Here is a 21,193-nt window from a genome sequence, read left to right on the forward strand (position 1 = left end):
TATTAAGAACTGGACAAGCCAGAACTAATGCCCAGACATTTAAATTTCAAGTCTAATGTTTTTCTATCACTCAGTGTTGCTTCACTAACTTAAGGTTTCTTCATGATTCAATGTCATAACTAGGTGATCTAATATTTCCATTTAAAACCTACTATTTTAGTTTCCTGGCTGCTAAAGCAAATACTATACTATTGCTAATACAAATACAAGGACTGGCTTGAACAACAAGGATTTATTGGTTCATGGTTTTGAGGCTAGAAGTCAAAAATTGAGGCATCAGCAAAGCAATACCTTCTGCCCAAAGACCATGGAGTTGTTAAGTCTGGCTGCCAGTTATCTTTGGTCCTTGACGTTCCATCACATGGCAATGCACATGGTGATGTCTTCTTTGTCTTTCAGTTTCAGTTGACTTCTGATTTGTTGCCTTGTGGCTTCTCTCTGTGTCTAATTTCCTACACTTATAAGGACTTCAGTCATATTAAGGCCCATCCTCATTCAGTTTGGATATATCTTAATTAACAACATTTTCAAAGGTGCTATTTATAAAGGGTTCAACAACCACAGCAGGTGGGACATGAACATGCCTTTGGTGGGGGACTTGATTCAATCTCCAGCATCTAGTTATCTAAAATATGTACAAATATCATAAGTTATTTATTTTTGAGATTTTTTTCATTTATATCCCTGGATAGATTGGTTCACGGATGGATAGGTCATATTAAAGAAACAGTGCTAAATAATAGGAGTCAAAGATGAAAAAGGACCTTTTTGTTAGAAAGTGAGAAAAGTTCCTCTCAGAAGGTAAGCACCCCCTTATATTTGTAAGGTCTGAGCACTCGATGAATCTCCCAGCCTGCAGTCCACTCATCCCTTTCCACCCCTAGTTCCAATCACACTAGAGGGTGTTTCATACCCCTGCCTCTCAATACCCTAGGCCTTAAATCTAAGTTCAGACCATGCTCCCCACACACATTCCACTTCTACCCTTGTCCTCAACAAGCTCTAATTATTTGGCAAAGAATTCTGGAATCTTGGTTACCTGGAACATGATCTAGCTTTGGTTGGGTATTTCCCCTTGGCCCCCCAACGACTATCTTATTTGGAGGGGCGCAGCAGAAGGACAGCTAAAATAGAGCTTGCCAAAGGATCTTGGAGTGCTAATGGCATAGCTGTAGTTTATAAAAATATATTTTCTAGAGTGGTTGTAAAAAGAAAATATCCAAAGTCAAATGGTATTCTCATGATCAGCATTTTTCTTAACTTGTGAGCCCAGGGTCTTGTTGCAGAAGAGAGAATACGAAGTTACCACGGAAGCAAACAAAAGAGAAGAGTAGCTGTCATGGTGTGCTTCTATCTGTTGTGACACAATCTATCTGACTATTGGCATCATTCTGAGACCAATTTACTTCAGATATGAAGAGTCCATCCTTTACATGTGTTCATTTTGCAGGAGGCACAAGCATGCCAGATATATATGGCAAAATTTTATTAAGTGCAACGTATGTCTAAACTTACCATGCTGTTCATTTTTGAAGAAGAGGAACCTGCCGTCTGCTTTCGTAGACTATTAACTTCTTCTATATTTCCATCTTTTGGTTTCAAAATCATTCTACTACTCCCTGCAGTTCCTTCGGATGAGGATCGCAGTCGTCTCTCTATGAATCTTCCTTCACGATATGGACTGAGGCTACTGGCAAGAACTATTAAAAGAGAAATAAATTAAAAATAACATAGATGCCTAAATGTGCCTTTTAAAAGTATTCCGTTGAAAGCGGATGTGGCTCAACTGATAGAGCGTCCACCTACCATATAGGAGGTACAGGGTTCAAACCCAGGACCTCCTGGCCCAAGTGGTGAGCTGGCCCACCAGCAGTGCTGCCATGCAAAAGGAGTGCCGTGCCATACAGGGGTGTCCCCCGCATAGAGGAGCCCCACGTGCAAGGAGCATGCCCCACAAGGAGAGCCCCCCTGCACGAAATAAGCACAGCACGCCAAGAGAGTTGCTGTACACACAGAGAGCTAATGCAGCAAGATGATGCAACAAAAAGAAACACAGTTTCCTGGTGCTGTTGAGAATGCAAGCAGACACAGAAGAACACATAGGGAATGGACACAAGAGAGCAGACGACGGAGGAGGGAGGAAGGGAGAGAAAAAATAAATAAATCTTAAAAAAAAAAAATGAAAAACTTGGGCACCATTCAAACTTTTCCTTTCAAAGAAAACTTTTTAAGGTGACAATGTAGTATAAGTTTGAAGACCAGAACCTTCAGAATCACCTTCGGCTTCTCTCATAACTCACATTATTCACATCAGCAAATCCGGTCCTTAATACCCCAAAATGTATCCAGAATCTGGCCACTTCTCACTACCTTCCCCACGAATGTCCTGGCCCCAAGCCTCATTAACTCTTGTCTGGATTACTGTAGTAGCTTACTAATATTGTCCTTGTTTCGCCTATCCCAGCCTACCTCTTCCTCTCATTCTCAACAATCTACTTGCCACATGATAGCCAGAATGATACATTTACAACATGAGTTTGATGACTCCTCTTTTCATAAAGCTGTAGTCTTTCCAATGGCCTGCCAGATTCCTCCTCATATGACCCCACTCCCTACCCTATTCAGCTCTCTGACTTACCACATCTTCCACTCTCCTTCCCTCCTTTATTCCACTCCCGCCACACTGGACCTCTTACTATTCCTGGAACATGGCAGCCTGATCCTGCCCCTGGGAACGTGCACTGAATATACTTCTCTCAAATATCTGTATGGCTTACTTCCAGACCACCTTCAGATCTTTGCTAATACATTACCTTCTTGTTGGATACTACTCTGCTCACTATATTTTAAAAATGCAAACTAAGACTCCACCCCCACTTCTAATCCTTTAATCTGCTTTAAAATATCTTCAGCAGTTACCACAATCTGGCATTCATTTATTTGTATGTTAATTATTGTAAACTCCCCAATAATAAGGAGGCTTGATGAAGCTAGGAATTTTGTCTTTTTTGTTAATTGCTATAACCCTAGTACCTGAAATAGTGCTAAAACAATAAATATTTATTGAATGAATAGATGAGAAAATGGCTGAATTTTTTGGTGAGACTCTCTTAGGACAAGATATAGCAATTCTTTTCAAATCACTTTTTATGCCAATGAATACAGGTTAAATTGCCAAAGAGCTCAACATTATGTTGCTAATTTTGATATGATATACCTAATATACTCCTTATGTATTAAGCATAAAATCAATGTGCTTTATAATGAATACAAAATAAATTTGGTTTATGGAATTTACTGTGTATAGTAATTCTCCTTTGCATACAATACACTTAATTAATTATAAAATTTTAAACCATAAAATTGTAAAATCCTTATGCATAGAAAAATGCCTCTATAAATTGAGAAGTAGTATATTATCATCTTTTCTTTGTCATGTTATCAGTTGCATATCCCTCTATTTTACAACTTTTAGATTAAATGGCTAAAAAGCTAATGTCAACAGACAACACATTGTCAAATATAGCAGAATTACTTTGATAAGTAAGTGGCTTGCAGTTAGGATCCCATTCAACAGATTAATAAACATCAAGATGACTCATGGTCATTTCCTAGGTTCCTACAAATAAATATATACAGTATTCAATCAGACACTGAGACAAGGCATCATTGCTAAATAAGAATTTAGACATACCAGGATAACTGTATTTCTACACTTTCGGGTATGATTTCTTTTCAAAACTGCCTATATTCCACTCTGAGGTCATTTGCCAGCAATATGACCTCATAAAATTATTTAAACTAACCCTAAGTCTTAGTTATTAATAACTATCATGTAAAAATGCTGTGAGGATAAAATGAAATTGCCCATATAAATTTCTTAGCACATTGTAGGGGGGCAAATATTACATGTATGTAACCATCAATCATCATCATCATTATGATTCTTATAATTCTATTATTGATAAAGAAATTAAACAGGTATAACTAAAGCCATGAGTGCAAACAAAGCTACCAAGTTCCAAAGATGGAAAAAGTAGGCACTTGCATAAAAAAAAGCCTCATATCAAATATGAAAAATATTAAAACAAATTAAGAAGGGGGGAATTAATTCATGCATTTAATCTTTAAAATATTTATGTTTGTGTAGGGGCTGTTAGATAAGTCATGTAATACTATGATTCTTGGCATTGCAATATATATCATTTTATTATTAATTTTATATAATATTTTAGTATTATTCTTGATGTTTTAGGAAAAGCTGGGGTCACTGCTGGAAAAGCCAAAGATGCAGAATTAGCAGCCATCTCCCAGCCCTTTCCTATCTCACCTCCTTTTCTATCTCTGTGCAAATGTTTCAGTCTGTTTCCATTCGGCAGCCCAGGGAAAAGATTAGGTCCAATGAAAACCCCCAACAATGCTGGGGGCTGTAATGCTGGGGTGTATAAGTTCTCAACATTCATACAGCAGAGGGTCTCTCTCCTCCAATGCAAAGTGGTGCCATCTACCACCCCTGACCCAGGTATTTGGCCTCCCCCAGAGACCAGCCATGATGGGATCTCTTCCCCTGCTCTTTCGGACACTTTATGCTATGTAAATAATCAAGTGGTCATTTGCTGAAAGTTTCTGTCTGAGCCTGTGTCCCAGGAAGCACTGTGTGGCAACTTGCTGCTTAGTCATGCATGTAGTTTAGCATAGTCATTAAGAGGAGGCCTTTGAATTCAGACAGTTGCAATTTTGGCTATGCTACATCCAAACTTTATGAAATCTGGGCCTCAGTTTTACTTCTGAAAGTGGGGAACATGGCAGTACCTATTTCAGGGTTCTATATCCCAATAAATAATTTAGAAATTCGTTGACTTTGGAGATATTGCTTAACCTGTATGTGCTCTCATTTCTTTACTGTAAAATGGGTTACAATAACAGGAGCAAATTTGATTGATCATTTAGGGATTAAATGAATTAATGTATGCAAAGGGTGTATTTGCATACAGAAGTATACAGGGTACAGAAGAGTATCGGGGTCATAATAATCACTTAATGTAGGCAAAACTATTATTTGAAGTAGCAATGGTAGTTGTAATAACAGTAAATAAAGAAAAAAACAATATCTCATATATTTCAGTAGGTGGTATATATTCAACAATTTTCTTGAACCGAATTTTTCACTAAGTAACAAAATTTTTTAGAATCCAGGGGTAGTAATTTTAGCTTTTTTTTTTAATGTGAAAGACCATGTGTCCAAAGTTACTGAACTATTACAGTTAAAGACAGATCAGGATCCCCTGACTCAAAAAGCACTAATTTTAAAAGCTTGCAATTTTATTGTATCTAAATATAGGAATTATTTAAGCCAGACAGGAATCCTACTTTATAATAAGCCACTATGAAAATAGAAAATAGAATCTAAATTATACAAATTTCTTTTATAGGGATTTTGGTTAGAATATATCTGTTTAACTTACAAATACCAAATAGCTCTATAATAAACTACAAAAAAAAAAGACATTCTTTCTTTAAGATAAATCCACATTGCAAATAAAATTAGCTTCCCTTCTACTTTCTTCTAAGGGTCAAAATCTGTGTAACATAACTATGAAAAATGACTGATTTTACTGAATTATATTTTCAGCAAGGAAAAGATTTAAAACTAGTTACAAGGAAAGAGTGCTAGAGAATAGAAAATAAGGAAAATCTTTCTGTTCATGAAATAGAACAAGAAAATAAAATTATAATGAAAATGAATTCTTATCATTTATAGTAAAAAGAAAATCAGCACACCTTTGGCAGGATTTGCTTCATATCCATAGGATGTTTTGTTAAATATATGAAGATCACCCGAAGAGGGTATTGTCTTTGAATCTGAAATAGGATGGATCCCTTTAACGCGTTCAGCTATCACTTTATGTTGCTCATAAAATCCAAGTTTCCTTGGAGAGCTTGTTCCCAGCATTGTTTCACAATTTTGTAAGACCACCTTTTCTTCTCTTTGATTATCTGCTAATGGATGAGCCTCTGAGTTACGCACATTCAAAACAGGTAGTTCGGTAATTTGCAATAACACTTCCTTCTGATTAGCAGCAGGGGTTTTGGGTAAGGAATTAGATTCAGTGCTACACCGACTATCTAACCTGTATTTCCCGGGAGACATACTTGCAAAGGGCACATTTCCTATGAGCTCTATTGCTGCCTTTGTAACAGCAGCAGGATTGAGAGACATGTGAGAGGTAGAATCAATGTGGCTACAGTTGTCACAGTGGGATGCCATGCTTCCACTGTTGGGAAACGCATCTGCTTCAGACACAGAATCTTCAGTTAAGGCTAAAAACTCCGACGGGGTCTGAGCCGTAGTAAGATCAGCAGAAAGCAAAGGAGATTGTAAAGAGCTTCCTGCTCGTTCTGTTACATCCACAGAACAAGATGGAGAAGCTCTTACTAATACAGGTTCTCTGTCTTGGTACTGTGTAATTTCCAAAGAGAATCCAGTCTGCTGTACCAGTGAAATGGATTGGCTCTGTGGAACCGGCTTAGAAAATCTGTAGTGAGATGAAAAAGATTTAGGAAGTAGCTTTCTTGTTGACTGCTTAACAGAATGACGGGTTTGTTCTTCTATGAATCCAGAATCATCCCCCTCACTTTTACCAGAACTGAGGCAATTTATAAAGACATTCTTATTAGCTGAGTGCTCCTTTTCCCTTACAAAATCCTCCGTCAAAGATCTTGTTATCTTCTTATTTCGTGAACTACTAAAACCAACAGAATGTCTTCCCCTGGTTTTAACATGTTCTTCCAAACTCAGTTTTTGCACACTGCCGTGGCCAGGTTGAGCACCATTTGAAATACTAAGGTTCTGGTTGGTGGCTTCTTGCTTAGATTCACTTCCCTTCTTGTGGTGGAAACTAATGGAAGGAGTACGGAATATACTCCTACGTTTACCTGTACTACCTGAGCTTGAATTAGTGCTAGAAGGAGAGGAACTGTGAACACCAACTGTATTACTGGAAGAGGGCGAAGAAGGAAGAGAATCAAGTCTTTTGCTACTACTTCTTCTGAAAATTGGCAACCGGGAGACCAGGGTAGATCGTCTTGATCCTGAGTCCCCCATTGGGACTCCAAGGCATGCACTGTGACAGCCAACTTAGCAGCCTGAGGAATACGAAAACAAAAAGAATAAGTCAATAGAATTCAATTATAAAGAAGACATTATTTTTAAAAAGTATTTTTCAGGAGGTGATACAGATTTTGATTTATATGAAACAATTATAAAATTGTGATACTTAGGGATTTTTAAATTTATCAGCTGCAAAATGATATGATAATATGCATAGAAAATTTTGTAATGATGTCCAAGTGTCAAGATTACCAAAAATATTTCAAGTCTATTCAAAAAATATTGAGTTGGAAGACACAAGATCTTTATTCAAGACCCAGTCTTACCACTTATAACTGATATGATAATTTTGATAAGTTGTATATTTTCACTTTTTATGTTTATTTAGACAGAGAGGCATGTGGCAGCCATGATCATTGTACTTCTGGGGTGAAGAAATTCCCCACCACCAACCCTGTTGAAGTGCAGCTTCATGCAGCCATGTGTTATGACCCAACAAGTTACTGAACTGAGCTAAACAGAATCACACACCAACCTGTGGTGTGGCCTGACACTAGAATCTCTACCTAAAGAAAAAACAATTAAGAAGTCTTCTTTCCCTGGGAGTTTGATTTGAGAAATTGAGACATAATCAGGCCACTGAAGGAAGCATCAAAGGATTTAGAGCAGGATAATAAACAAGTTAAAGTTATGAGACAAAGCCATGGGTTGAAGAAAAGACCTGAATGAAAGCTATATCAATTGTTAATGTAGGGCGGTGGACTTGGCCCTGTTGTTAGGGCATCCGTCTACCACATGGGAGGTCCGCGGTTCAAATCCCGAGTCTCCTTGACCCGTGTAGAGCTGGTCCATGTGCAGTGCTGATGCACGCAAGGAGTGCCCTGCCATGCAGGGGTGTCCCTCGCATAGGGGAGCCCCACGCGCAAGGAGTGCACCCTGTAAGGAGAGCCGCCCAGCGCGAAAGAAAGTGCAGCCTGCCCAGGAAAGGTGCTGCACACACGGAGAGCTGACACAACAAGATGATGCAACAAAAAGAAACACAGATTCCCATGCCACTGACAACAGAAGCGGACAAAGAAGACACAGCAAATAGACAGAACAGACAACTGGGGTGGGGGAGGGGGAAGGGGAAAGAAAGAAAGAAAGAAATCTTTTTTTAAAAATTGTTAACGTAAAGAGAAGTGAGAACACATACTGAAACAAGAAGACATGTAGACAATTTATGAACAATCTTAAGATTAGGGCACAGATGATGATCATGGTGATGATGACAATGATGATGATGAAGAAAAGATGATGGCGGTGGCTACAGTTCATCAACTGTGATATCCCAAGTATTTTTACACAGATTTTATCTCTTCTAATGCCTCTAATTCTAAGATTCTAATTCTAAGATTAGAAGCATTTTAATAGTAGCATATTAAGAGCATTTTACAGTTGAAAAGCAACTTGCCTAATATATCATTTAGCTAATAAGTTAAAAAACAAGAATAAGAAACTAAGTCTTATCAACTACTAAGTCAGGACATAGTCATAATGGCCTATTCTGCTTTCACTAGAGTGAAGAACCAAGAACATCTGCGGAGTAGGCCCAGAGAGATTTGCATTTCCAGGATTCCCAGCTGTATAGTCAGCTTTTCTGTTCTGATGAGTGCTATTTTTCATAGTTCTCATACCACATCATGATTTGAATTTGTTTTGTTTTGATTTGCTTTGTTTTTCCATTTCATTTAGTGTCTTAAACATAATGTATACATCCCCTTTGTCAACTTGAATCAAGACACCATTTTTTTGTTTTGTTTTCCAACCAAACTGATCTAACTAAACACTAACAAATACTATGTAAAACAACAAACCCTCCATTTTCTCAGACTTACAGATATATTGTGGTAATTGATCAAATGAAATATTTTCACTTCCTTGAAGAAATATGTTACAAAAATGGATAATATTTCCTTTCAGATATGCATTCATAAATACTGGATATTTCCTTCCAAATGATATAAAATCTGAAAAATTTACATCATTAGATTCTTACTGGATGATTTTTAATTGCATTCACTGAATTTGAGTTAAAACCAAACTATATATGAACCACTCCCAAAACATTTACGTATTCTTGTAACACCTGGGTGAAGAAAGCTTAAAAGATAGACAAAGACACAGCCTAGCTTTTCCAAAGTGTATACAATGAATAATACAATTTTTTCATGGCTTTACTTATTAATGTTTTAATAAACTTCATTTTCAGCTGTTATTTTTCATTTATATGCATCACTTATTTCCATTTAATGCCCATGAAAGAATGTTTCTCTAATTAGAGCATTATCCCATAATGATTTGCCAGTGGTTGTGAGCCTATTGTCTTCAATGTATTAATATCATCATATTTACCTTTATTATTGAAATATCTTGAGAATTTATGTATAGTGAAATATTTTCTTAATTGGTTTCTTTTTTCTGGTTTTTTTTTTTTAGTAGTTCTTGCTTTTGTATCAGCATTTTAAAAAGTGATTCAGTTCCATATTTCTATAGCAAATACTCAAAGGATTTAACTAATGAACATTTTCAGGGGAAAAAAAGCTATGGTAATTAGTCCTCCTCCTAAATACTTAATGAAAACAATCAGACTTCCACTGGGTAAAATGATGCTTAGGTTACTAATGTATTTGTCCTAATTTCTTCAGAAAAATCATCATGGATACTGATGCGTCTCACCCTCTAGCAGGCCCACACCCAAGTCTAGGGTTGTGTCCTGTTTTTCTTCCTTAAACTCTTTACTCCCTTGCCAAAAAAATAAAATAAAATCATGGATACTAAGAGATGTTTATGCATCATTGAATGGGATAGCTTGAAAAAGGTATAAAACCTATTAGAGATACAAAAAAAAAGTTTGGTTTATCTTTGTCTACTGATAGTTTTTAAATGAAGTCTTTAACTTCCTATTGAGAGCTCTTAAGCTAAATGAGAGAAGAATAAAATATTTATAAGTCAGAGTTATCCATATTTTTTAGAAGCCCTTTAGGGTCTGGATGTTATCTACATCTCTAGATTATTCTTTCATTATTTCCCTCCTCAGATTTCATTCTCTAGCTACACTAAAGACTACTTGCCATTCGCTATTCACTTCCAACCTTCAGGGTCTTTCCAGATGGGGGTCCATTTAGGCTTAGGATGCCCTGCCTGTGACTGTGATGTGGCAAAATTCCTACTTCTATAGCATCGCTCCTTCCAGATTGTCTTCCCTGGCCATCCTTCACACCCTCGCCCATTTTGGTCCAGTGCTCCTATTAATGTATCCTCTAGAATTACCTTACTTAGTAAGCATTCCCTTTTTATTTTATCTTAAGTACTTTTGCTTTGATTTCCCAACAACTAATGCAACACACAATTAGCAACTATATGATAATTGATTTCAGAACTTGACATTTTCACTTAAGTATATCAGGATTTCAAACTTAAAGAAAATAAACGTTTGTTTTCTTACTTTTCGTAAATAAATGCTAGTTCAATTATGCTGAATTACAATTTTCAGAGATTGATGTTTATTGAAAACTTTTCACACTGTAAAATCTTCCAATAATCTGAAATTTGCTAATAAATATTTGCAAACATTTTGAAAAAATATTCCTGAACAAATGAATGAAAGAATATGCCTTCACATCAACATCAAGTAATTGTGAAAGCAAATATAACAGCATGACATGTTAATTTTGCTTCTATTATACATTATAAATATAACAAATATCTTTAATTACTTAGCAAAATATTGTGTATGTTTTCATATATATGTATATATTTCCATATGGGATAAAATAAACATCTTTTTGCAATTCTTATCTGTTGTTTTTTGGTTCAGAAGTCATGGTCAGTTGGGCAGGATCAGTTCATTGTCCAGGGGTCCTTCCCTACTATAAAGATTTGTTGCTTTTGAAAAAAGCAATTTCTTATATAAGAAGAGTATCTTTAATTATACCTTCGATGATGTTTAAACAAAATAGTTTTCATTGTGATTTACCTATATAAATAATACTACTACATGGATAAATATTAACTCTCTTAGAAAAGGTGTGAAATTCAGTTTGATCTCTTCGAAAATCACAATGGGAAACTGGAAAAGCAGTATCCTTTGTTTTTTAGCACCAGGATTTAAAAAGAGTTTACCAGAAAGTAACTTATTTAGTAATCTCTACAACTTTAGCAAACACAATCACTTAATCAAGTACAACACTACATGGTGCATCTATTCTAAATAAGTTAGAGTTGAATATCTTCTTTGGTATTGTTGAGGAGGATATGTAATCTAATTAAAAGGATTGAGGAGGTTGTTGTTATGGGGGGAGGAGTGGGTAAAGGGACTGGGGGGTATATGGGGACCTCATATTTTTTGAATGTAACATTAAAAAAAAATAAAGACAAAGTGTTATATGAATCATTAATATGTTATCTATTCAGAATTATAATAAAATATATTAAATCATTAAGATTAATTGGAAAAAATATCTTTTTCCATGATTCCAAAGGCATTAATGAAGACATGAAACAAACTTGTAGTGTGTCAGAGCTATCATTTTACAAACTGATTATCACTTGCACAAATAGATACGTGTGTCTGTGCAAAGAAAAGAAACAGAACAAAACCCCCTTCACCTTCTTTCTTTCCCTTCATTTTCAAATGTTTTCCTAGAATTTGGACACCCTTCATGTATTTTCAGTATGAGCCAGAGCTGATAAAAGAGTCACCTGATGACCCATATTTGCAAAATATTCTTCGTCTCCTTCTGTTGGGGACTGAATCAGACCCCCTGCAGAAGTCTTGTTCAGGTCCCAGCACCTGGTCCTGTGGATGTGAATCCATTTGTAAACAGGGCCTTTGAAGATATTATTAGTTAAGGTGTGCCCAGACTGAATGAGGGTGGGCCTTAATCCAAAATAGATAAAGTCCTTATAAGCACTGGAAATTGGAAACAGAAGAAGCCATGGGGAGCAGCCAGAAGCTAGAAGTTATTCACAGAACCTGGAGAGGAAGGAGACACCACCTTGTGCACTGCCATGTGATGTTAAAGCCAAGGAACGCCAGAGGTTGCCGGCCAGCCAGTAGACCAGGACCCTGGGAGGAACTAAGCCTTCTTGCCCCTGACATCGTGAGCCAATAAACTCCTGTTGTGAAGCCAACTCTTCGTTAGGTATTTGTTTTAGCAGTTAGGAAACTAAGAAACCAAAACTCACAGTGTTTTACGGCAAAAGAAAACAAAAACACCTCTTGCACACGCATCCAGTTGGCATTAAGAAAAATGTGGTTTCAAATCCAAACTCTGTCACTTATTAGTAGCATGACCTGGAATACAAGTCAAATAACATTTTTTTAGGATAAGACAGCAATACATAAGAAAGAAACTAACACGTTCTCTGGCACAGAGTTGATTTACCTCTTCCTTTTCTTATTAAAGTAAATTGAAATAAGTGGTACATGGGTCCAGCCCATAGAGTGATTATGAAAATGCACTATTTATTCAAACCTTGGCTCCATCACTATATGAAAACTGATTTCCTAAAACAAGAAAAAAATGGGAAGTGTTATAAAGTGAAGTCAGTGTCTTCTATTGTTATTGTTGCTCTTCACCCCCACATACGATGTGTCTTCCCAAAATATATATATCTATTAGAATTTTAAAACAAATAACCAACATTTGAATTGTTTGTGTGGAATGCTGCATAAATTAAATCTACCCCTATTCTTTCTCAGAAATAAATGAGTAGCAATGCAACTGGAAAAAAGACCTTGATCAATGGGGAAAAGGGAAAGACAAATGAGTTTATATGGCTAAGAGATTTCAAAATGAGTTGGGACGTCATTCCAGAGGTTACGCTTATACACATCGCAGCAGGATCTCATTGACTGCTAAATTAGATACTACCCCATCTAATGGGGCTCCTGAGAGCTCTGGAGAAACCCAAACACTATGATCAGGGTAGATAGCTCATGAGTTTGGTGCCTTGCCATTGGGTCCTACTTTGGAGTTTGTACTTCTCAGTGTAACAGAATTGGACTCAGCTATGGTTTCCCTACACATGGCTGTTCTGTCCTTCTTTGAACCTATAGTTGGTGCTGCAGTTGGTAGGTGTACATCCAAAAGACTTGAATCTTTGGGCAGTTCATGTGCCAGCTGGGCCCTGAGCCTCAACTAAGTTGCAACACCAATTCTCCAGTTCACTGTACTCACCCCGGACAACCAACAAGGAGGTGAGGATGGACAACCACCACACCAAGGAACCAAGATAGTGTACAACTGCAAGCAAGCAAGTCTCATCCATCAACTACATGGGATCAAAGCCCCCTCTCAATTAGAGGTGGAGTGGGCATTACCATCCCAGAATCCTCAGGACTGAGGAATGAACTATGGACTAGAGTAGACTTAGTGGTATTTTACTATAGACTTATTGTGATTCTAGCAATGGAAGAACTTACATATTTGATGTGGAGGCAGTGGCCACTGGAAGTTCTGAGGTCAGGGAGAGATAAAACAGATATAATCTGGGGGCATTTTGGGGACTTGGGAATTGTCCTTAATGACACTGCAATGACAGATACAGGCCATTATATATGTTGCCATAACCTACAGAACTGAGTGGCAGAGAGTGTAAACTACAATATAAACTATAATCCACACTTAGTAGCAATGCTCCAAAATGTATTCATCAATTGCAATAAATGTACCACACTAATGAAGGATGCTGTTAATGTGGGTGCATGCAGGCAGTGTGGGGAGCAGGGCATGTGGGAACCCCCTGTATTTTTTATGTAACATTTATGTAATCTAAATATCTTTAAAGTAAAACTAAAATATTTTTTAAAAAAAGAAAGAAATGAGGTAAACATGGGTTAGGTGTTTGGGGCTCAGCTAGAAAAACTTTTCCCTTTACAAAGGCCATGGAATTTGCACCTCAATAATCTTTTACTCTAACTATAGTATAATTTATCTTTAAATGGATTACAAAAGTGTTTGTCTTGTATCCCTTAAATGAATAATGAACTAATGAAGGCACTTTAAAACAGATAAATCATCGCATACCACTGACAAGGGCCTCATCAGCCATTAGGGTCACCGATGACAATACAGAATACACTCAAAGGATCACTGATCAGAGCCAGGAGGTGACCAAGAAGAGCATGAGACTGTCTGCCGAAACCAGAAAGATCCAGCAATCATATAATGCATTAGGTAGGTTTAATTAAGAATTTACTAAATCTCTGTATAATTTACCCATATTGAGTATACTAAGCTATTTTTAAGAAATAAATATAAAGTAGGAATTCAAACTAATAATTCCTTATATCTGAAATGTCTGCCTTTGGGTGATTCCTAAAAATGGTTTGGTTCTAAGGATAGTATATAAACAAAGACAAATTGATTTGGCAATCTCCCAGACAAAAGGAAAAAGGGTGAGTGGTGCAGAATTAGCATGATAATGGGGGCAGTGACACTCAGAAAAATAGATTTCAAAAAAATTACTCTAGCAAGATTTAGAGAAGCAGATAAGTTCCTTGCCTGAATTAATGGATGGTCAGTGGATGATGATGTATATTTAAAAAGATTTGCAATCTTGAGACCCACAGTATAAGATCTTAGTTCTTCAGTTGTAACCAGAAGAGACAACAAAGAAAAACAGGGGAAGAATGGAATTCAGCAGAGATTAGAAAGAATTTAACAGTGAAAGAAAAAAGTATAAGGACCATATCTACATGTGACCCAATCTTAGGTGAATAATGAGGTTATGTTTTTGTTTTCAGAACACTATATTTTATGCTCTGAGATTTACATGCAAAAATGCAAACATAACTTAAGAATGCAAATTCTAGTGCCAGAATTCCAGGTTTGAATTCAGCACTATATTTAAGAGCTGTGTGGCTTAAATAAATTACTTAATTTCCCTGACCCTCAGTTTCATCACCTGTCCTAAAGAATTTTTGTTAGGGGTGAATAAGTAAAGTCAGTAAAACACTTAGAACAAGGACTGGCACATGGGAACTACCCAATAACTGTAAATATATTCCACAGCAAATATGTTTTATTTGTGCTTCTAACTTTCCCAACCTCTCACATCTGGAAGTTCTAATGCTAACTACACATAGATTTACTGTGTCCATTTCCTGAACCTACCTTGAAGGATGTTGCCAATGTGGGTAAATGCGGGTGGTGTGGGGAGCAGGGCATTTGGGAGCCCCTGTATTTTTTATGTAACATTTATATAATTTAAATATCTTTAAAGTAAAAATAAAACGTTAAAAAAAAAAAAAAGAAAGAAATGAGGCAAACATGGGCTAGGTATTTGCTATGAAAGGCCTCAGTATCCGTATGTCAACAGGCCTTGGAGCTAGTACCACTACCGATATATCACTCTGGAGGTTTGAAGTTTTATGTACCCCAGAAAAGCATATTCTTAAATTTAATCTATTCCTGTGGGTGTGAACCCACTGTTAAGTATGATCTTTGTTGAGGCTATTTCAGTTAAGGGGAGGCCCGTTTCAATCAGGAAGGGTCATAATACTATTACCGGAATCCTTTATAAGCAGAATGCAATTGAGACAGAGAGAGGGAAAGTCACAGAAGCAGGAAGCTGAAATCAACAAAATCTGGAAGAGAAAGTAGAGACCAGCAGATGCCACCATGTGTCTTTCCACATGACAGAGGAGCCAAGAGTCACCAGCAGCCAGCCCCAGAATGCTAGTTTTCAGAAACCATCACCTTGATGCTGCCTTGATTTGGACTTCCATTTAGCTTCAAAACTATAAGTTAATAAATTTCCATTGTTCAAGCCAATGATTTCATGGTATTTGCTTGAGCTGTTTAGGAATCTAAAACAGTCACTGAAGAAACAGTAACGTAGCCCATATTACAAACCTATTTTTTAATTGTTTCTTAAAAATATTTTCAATTCAACCATGTCTTATTTTTTGGATCCAAAATATTATTTACCATATCAATCACCTACCTGAATACATATGGCTTAATAATTTTTCATCATCAACAAAATAATTCAGACTTCAAGAAACAAAGAAGACACAATATTATTCATATTCAATATTCTGCCTCAAATACTGAGCATGATTCCAAAAAGAGGAATTGGTTAAAAATGTTGAGCAGTGGCAAAATCAAAATAATAAATAGTTAACTTTAAAGAGAGTAGCACACATTTGAAAGTATATATTTGTTACTAGTCATCATCTTTTTTTTATGATATCACTTTGGAAAATTTGATTTGGATTAAAAATATTGATTATTTTGAAGAAAAAGATTTCCTCACAGTGTTCTAGGTTAGGTGTCCTAGAAGAAATTGAGCAAGGGATTCTTCTTCAAGTCATTTGTTGGAGTTTACTCTCAAGAGAAGGGAAGGAAGGGAAAGCAAGATAGGATTGGGGGGTGCGAGGAGTGGAACCTAAGTAAAGATGTGGTCTCCAATGGAGACTAACTTCAGGCTGATACCATAGGGAAGCTCTGGCAAGAAGGCCAGCCTTTTGTACTCCCGTGCCATTCAGTCATTTGCAGAATACTGTAGGGATTGCAATATTATTAAAATATTCGAATTATATGAAACAAAGAATTCTCATCAGGAATCTATCTATAAAGAATTCCTATAAATCAACAACTGGAAGACAATCCATAAGAAACATTAAATGAGCAAAGAATATGAACAAGCAATTCACTGAAGAAGAAATACAAATCATCATTGAAATACGAGAACATATTCATATCCATTAGTAATCACGGAATACTGCTATAGCCATCAAGAAAGAACTGCTATAGCCAGCAAGAAAGAGATAACACCAAGAAAAAGCAAAGCAAAGAATATGAACAGAAAATTCATAGAAGAAGAAATACAAATCACTGCTCAACATATGAACAGACTTTCAACCACATTATTAATCAGGAAACACCATAAGATACTATTTTTCACTTATAATATTTTAAAATTTAATATCAAGTTTGGGTGAAAAAGTAGTAGTTATATACATTAAAAAAGTCCAAATCACTAAGGTCATTTTAGAAATTTATATATCAAAATATCAAGCTTAAAATAATTCCATTTTTTAGCATTTACCCTAGAATAATACACAATTGCACAAAGAGATCCGTACAGATTTAGGGTTTATAATAGTGAAAACTGAAAATAATATAAATGTCCATTAAGAGAGGAATTTCTAAAATAAAATATGGTGTGCCTGTAATGCATGCAGCATAATATACAGCAGCTAGACATATAAAAGATATGAACTGATATAGAAAAAATCTCCAAGAAATTCAGCTAATAAAATCAAGTTGCTAAATGATATGCAATATACATTATATGTAAATTATAAATGTATTATTACAAAGTAGTAATATAGCACTTCTTTCTGTAGATTCATATGTGTGTAAATATATAGGAAAAAGTCTGAAAGTATTAACAGAGGTTATCTTTAAAGAGCGCATCTTTGGGCTGGTCACTGCCATGTATGAGATCTTTAGTTTTATCTGTAATATGAAGTTTTAACAATGAGAATGCATTCATGTATTACTTTTATAGTTTAAACTAAACTAATTTTAAATTAGGGATATATGAAAACATACAGTCTATGCATGGCATGGTGTGGAAGATTATGGTACTATGCATGTAAATATGTTCAAAGCAACTTACAGGATACTTAGTGATGGTGGTTGCCTCTGGGATAGCGGAGGAGAATGGGGCATTTGCTTCTAAAAATAATTTGACTTATTATGATAATAAGCAGGTCTGTCCATTTTAAATATAAAATATTAAAAAATTGAAATACGTGCAAGGTGCTAAGCACTCTTAACATAATATAAAAACTGTATTTTTCATTAAAATGCATTGTTAACACTGACAGTTATATTTTATGTGACCTTCCGTCCAAATTATACCTATTTATAAACTGAGATTTACTTTTCTAACAGCTCGTGCTCTATTTAGATTCACTATTGCAAGTTACTTTCTTTCTCTTAAAAAGACTGTCAATTTTTTTTTACCATATATAATCCCTCAAAAAATGTCATTGATATGTCATAAACAAAGAATTTATCCAGGCTTTTTGTTTTTTTTTAATGTTTCAGTATTTCTACAATGCAAATATTAATACATTACAGAAGACTTTATATATGTTGGCTAATAAATTTGAGCTATATAATGCTGTGATATGATGAGTTTTCCTCATTAATAACAAAGAGATGCCCATTACAACTATTACTTTCAAGGCTAGTAAATTAACCTGGCAAGCCAGTTTATATTTTGATCAATTTATTTTTAAGTTAAAAAATGTGTGTGTAGTCTTTTTAGACATTCAAAATGTGTTTACTAAAAATTAAAATGACTGGGTATGTCGTCAAATTTCAACTTTCTTCACTAAAGTAAGGACTAATAAATGACCTGCAATTGCGTTTCTATATCAGCAGAGGGTAGAAAAGATCTTCCTTTTTCACAATGAACTTCAATTTATTCTAACTTTCAAAAAAATTTAAAGATATATTAGGCATGTAACTATTTTTAAAAATCATGAAGCCCTTTGTAAACATGAAAAATAAAATTGTCCAAAACAATTGTAAATTAAACCTTTGATTTTTTAAAAAATTAGTATCTGATAAAAATAAATTACCTTTTGAAGTGAAGGAAGACTCCCTACTCATGAAAGTTTGAAACAATAGTTAGAATAGTAAAAATGAAAGTTTTTAAAGGATTTTTAACTTAATTTATAAATATGTATGGGATTTGCATTTTAAAAGGAATTTAGTTTAATACATATCAATTAAAATTTATTTTCTAATATTGTTTTTGAAATAATACAATGAAATCTATCTGCCTAAAGTAATGCTCTGTAGGGCATATATTAATAAAAAAAAGCATAAAATTGTAGTAGCATATTTTATGCTTATAAGTTTTAAATACCACTATTTTTAATGTGTTTAATAGACAGCTCATGGTCACAGAAAAATATATTCAAATATAAATATGAAAAGGAAAGTATTATCTCATGTGAATATACAATGATACAAAAACAAGAGGGAAGTAATTTTATTATATATTAGAATACATATTAGGAGATTAAATATAAATTTGGTTACACTGGACAATTATAATTATGTATGTATATCTATGTGATAGACTCAGTAATATGGACATCTGACAATATAAACCATTATAGGCAATAACATTTATTCCAACATTTTCAGTGTATGCTCTGGTTCAAATGCAAATATTAGATCAATATAATTGAAAATCAGGAACTGATTTGGTGAAAGGGGTAAAAAATGAACAAATCCACCAATCGATACAGCCTTAAAATACTGTTGTTATATTCTTTATAATTATGACTACAACATGTTAACATACATACTAATTTCCATTCAGCCATGCATTGGAATTGAGTAGAAATTCCGTGAGAATCATTTAAAAAACAGAATCTTGAATTTGTCTTCTTTTTAAAAAAGTGTTGTCTTTATCATAATGATCATGTTCATCAATGAAATTGTTTCACAATTCATCTATGGATAGTTATTTTCTTGAATTTCATTTCCCCATTTATACCATTTATAATATTAGGGAAATGACTAGAAGAGTTCAATGAACGCCTCTAACTTATTAAAACATATGCATACAATCTGTGAAATACAGAAGATAAATATACACAAATACAGACATACATATGTGCACATACATATATCTGATAATAAAATTCCATTATGAACACCAATATTTCTAGTTCAAATTTAATAAAATACTAGTGTTTAGTATTTTTTCTATAGATATGAAGGTAAAAATAATGCTCTATAGGCTATTTCCATACACTCAGAAGTAGTATTAATATAGTCTATAAAACAGAGAACAAAAGTACAGTTGAGAATGTGGGAGGTATATTTGTTGCATGATGAAATTAGAAATATGATGAGAGGTTTCTCTTTAGTTTACCTAATCAATGAACTTTACCAAGTCATATACATAGTTTCTTATTTTTCTTTCTGAAAAGATTCTTTGTTATTAATTAGAACAGGATTATAGTTTGGAAAACCTAGGAAGCAAGATATAGCTGATATTTAAGATATTTTAATAATAAAATCATGTGAGAAAATAAAATATCAGAGCAACCTTATTTCATTATGTAGAGATAAACTTTAAATTGGTAGAAAAGCTTAGTATTAAAGCAACAATTAAAAGGTGCATTCTAAATTCATAAAACTTAGTTTGCATTATATTTATAGTAAAGATATTTTATTACTTAGATTGTTCTTTTGACTTTAAAATTTATTTTAAGGGGAATTACATAACTGATGACAATAAAGGAGAAATAATAAATCTAACTTATTTTTTTCCTTTTAAAACTTGTTAATAAATTAGGTTGTCTTTTTTGAGACTATGGTCCTGCATCAAAGACCACACTGTAAGGATGACTGAAATTGTAAATTTGATGGACTGGTTAGTAAAAAAAATTCATTAGAACCCATTTGGTGGTGTCAAATGTGGTTCTTAATAGTGCAGAATTGCGAGGATTATGTTCATAACTTCAGATGCCACTAGATGGAGATTTTGTATCTTGCAACATTAAAGGAGTTCTGCCTCTGTGAGCAACTACTTCATAGGATTTGTTATTTGGAAGGTGGACTTCTTTTTGAGGATGAGGAAACTGAAACCCATATTAGCTAAGTGCCTCCTGAAAAGTCATACAAATAGGTAGCTGCATTAATATTTATAGAACTCGGTGTTTCTGATAATGAAATTAAATCTAATCCAATCAAATAAAAACAAAACCTCTGTTACTGACAGACATGTCCTTATTTCAAACAAAAACACTCTTTTTCTGTAAGCATCTGATATTCCGTTCTAATTTAATATCATTTCCATTTTTGTGTTGCTTTGAGATAAAATTTATTTTTCAAAAACTGCATTAACAATAATCAGTTTTCTTTTTTTCTTTCGGTAGTTTTATTTTTTTAACTTTGCCACAAATTAACTGATAGAGGAGAACCATGAGATTTTAAGTTCCTGATGTTTAAGTCAACCCACTGCACAGTATTCATTAATACTGTATCAGCC

General features: G+C 34.7%; 1 protein-coding gene across 10 annotated transcripts in view; it reads right to left on the minus strand.

The window, feature by feature from the left end:
- The window catches only part of CCSER1 (coiled-coil serine rich protein 1), a 1,483,327-nt gene that overhangs the window by 1,317,902 nt on the left and 144,232 nt on the right, over positions 1 to 21,193 (minus strand). For all 10 annotated transcript variants that reach the window (XM_058295427.2, XM_058295480.1, XM_058295424.2 and 7 more), the window contains 2 exons: positions 5,782 to 7,146; positions 1,516 to 1,700 (listed from right to left, as the gene is read on the minus strand). In XM_058295427.2, the coding sequence (XP_058151410.1) occupies positions 1,516 to 1,700; positions 5,782 to 7,105 (1,509 nt within the window). In that variant the 5' untranslated portion in view covers positions 7,106 to 7,146. The remainder of the gene's footprint in view (positions 1 to 1,515; positions 1,701 to 5,781; positions 7,147 to 21,193) is intronic.

This window comes from Dasypus novemcinctus, chromosome 1 (assembly GCF_030445035.2).
Source record: "Dasypus novemcinctus isolate mDasNov1 chromosome 1, mDasNov1.1.hap2, whole genome shotgun sequence".
Classification (NCBI taxonomy): domain Eukaryota; kingdom Metazoa; phylum Chordata; class Mammalia; order Cingulata; family Dasypodidae; genus Dasypus; species Dasypus novemcinctus.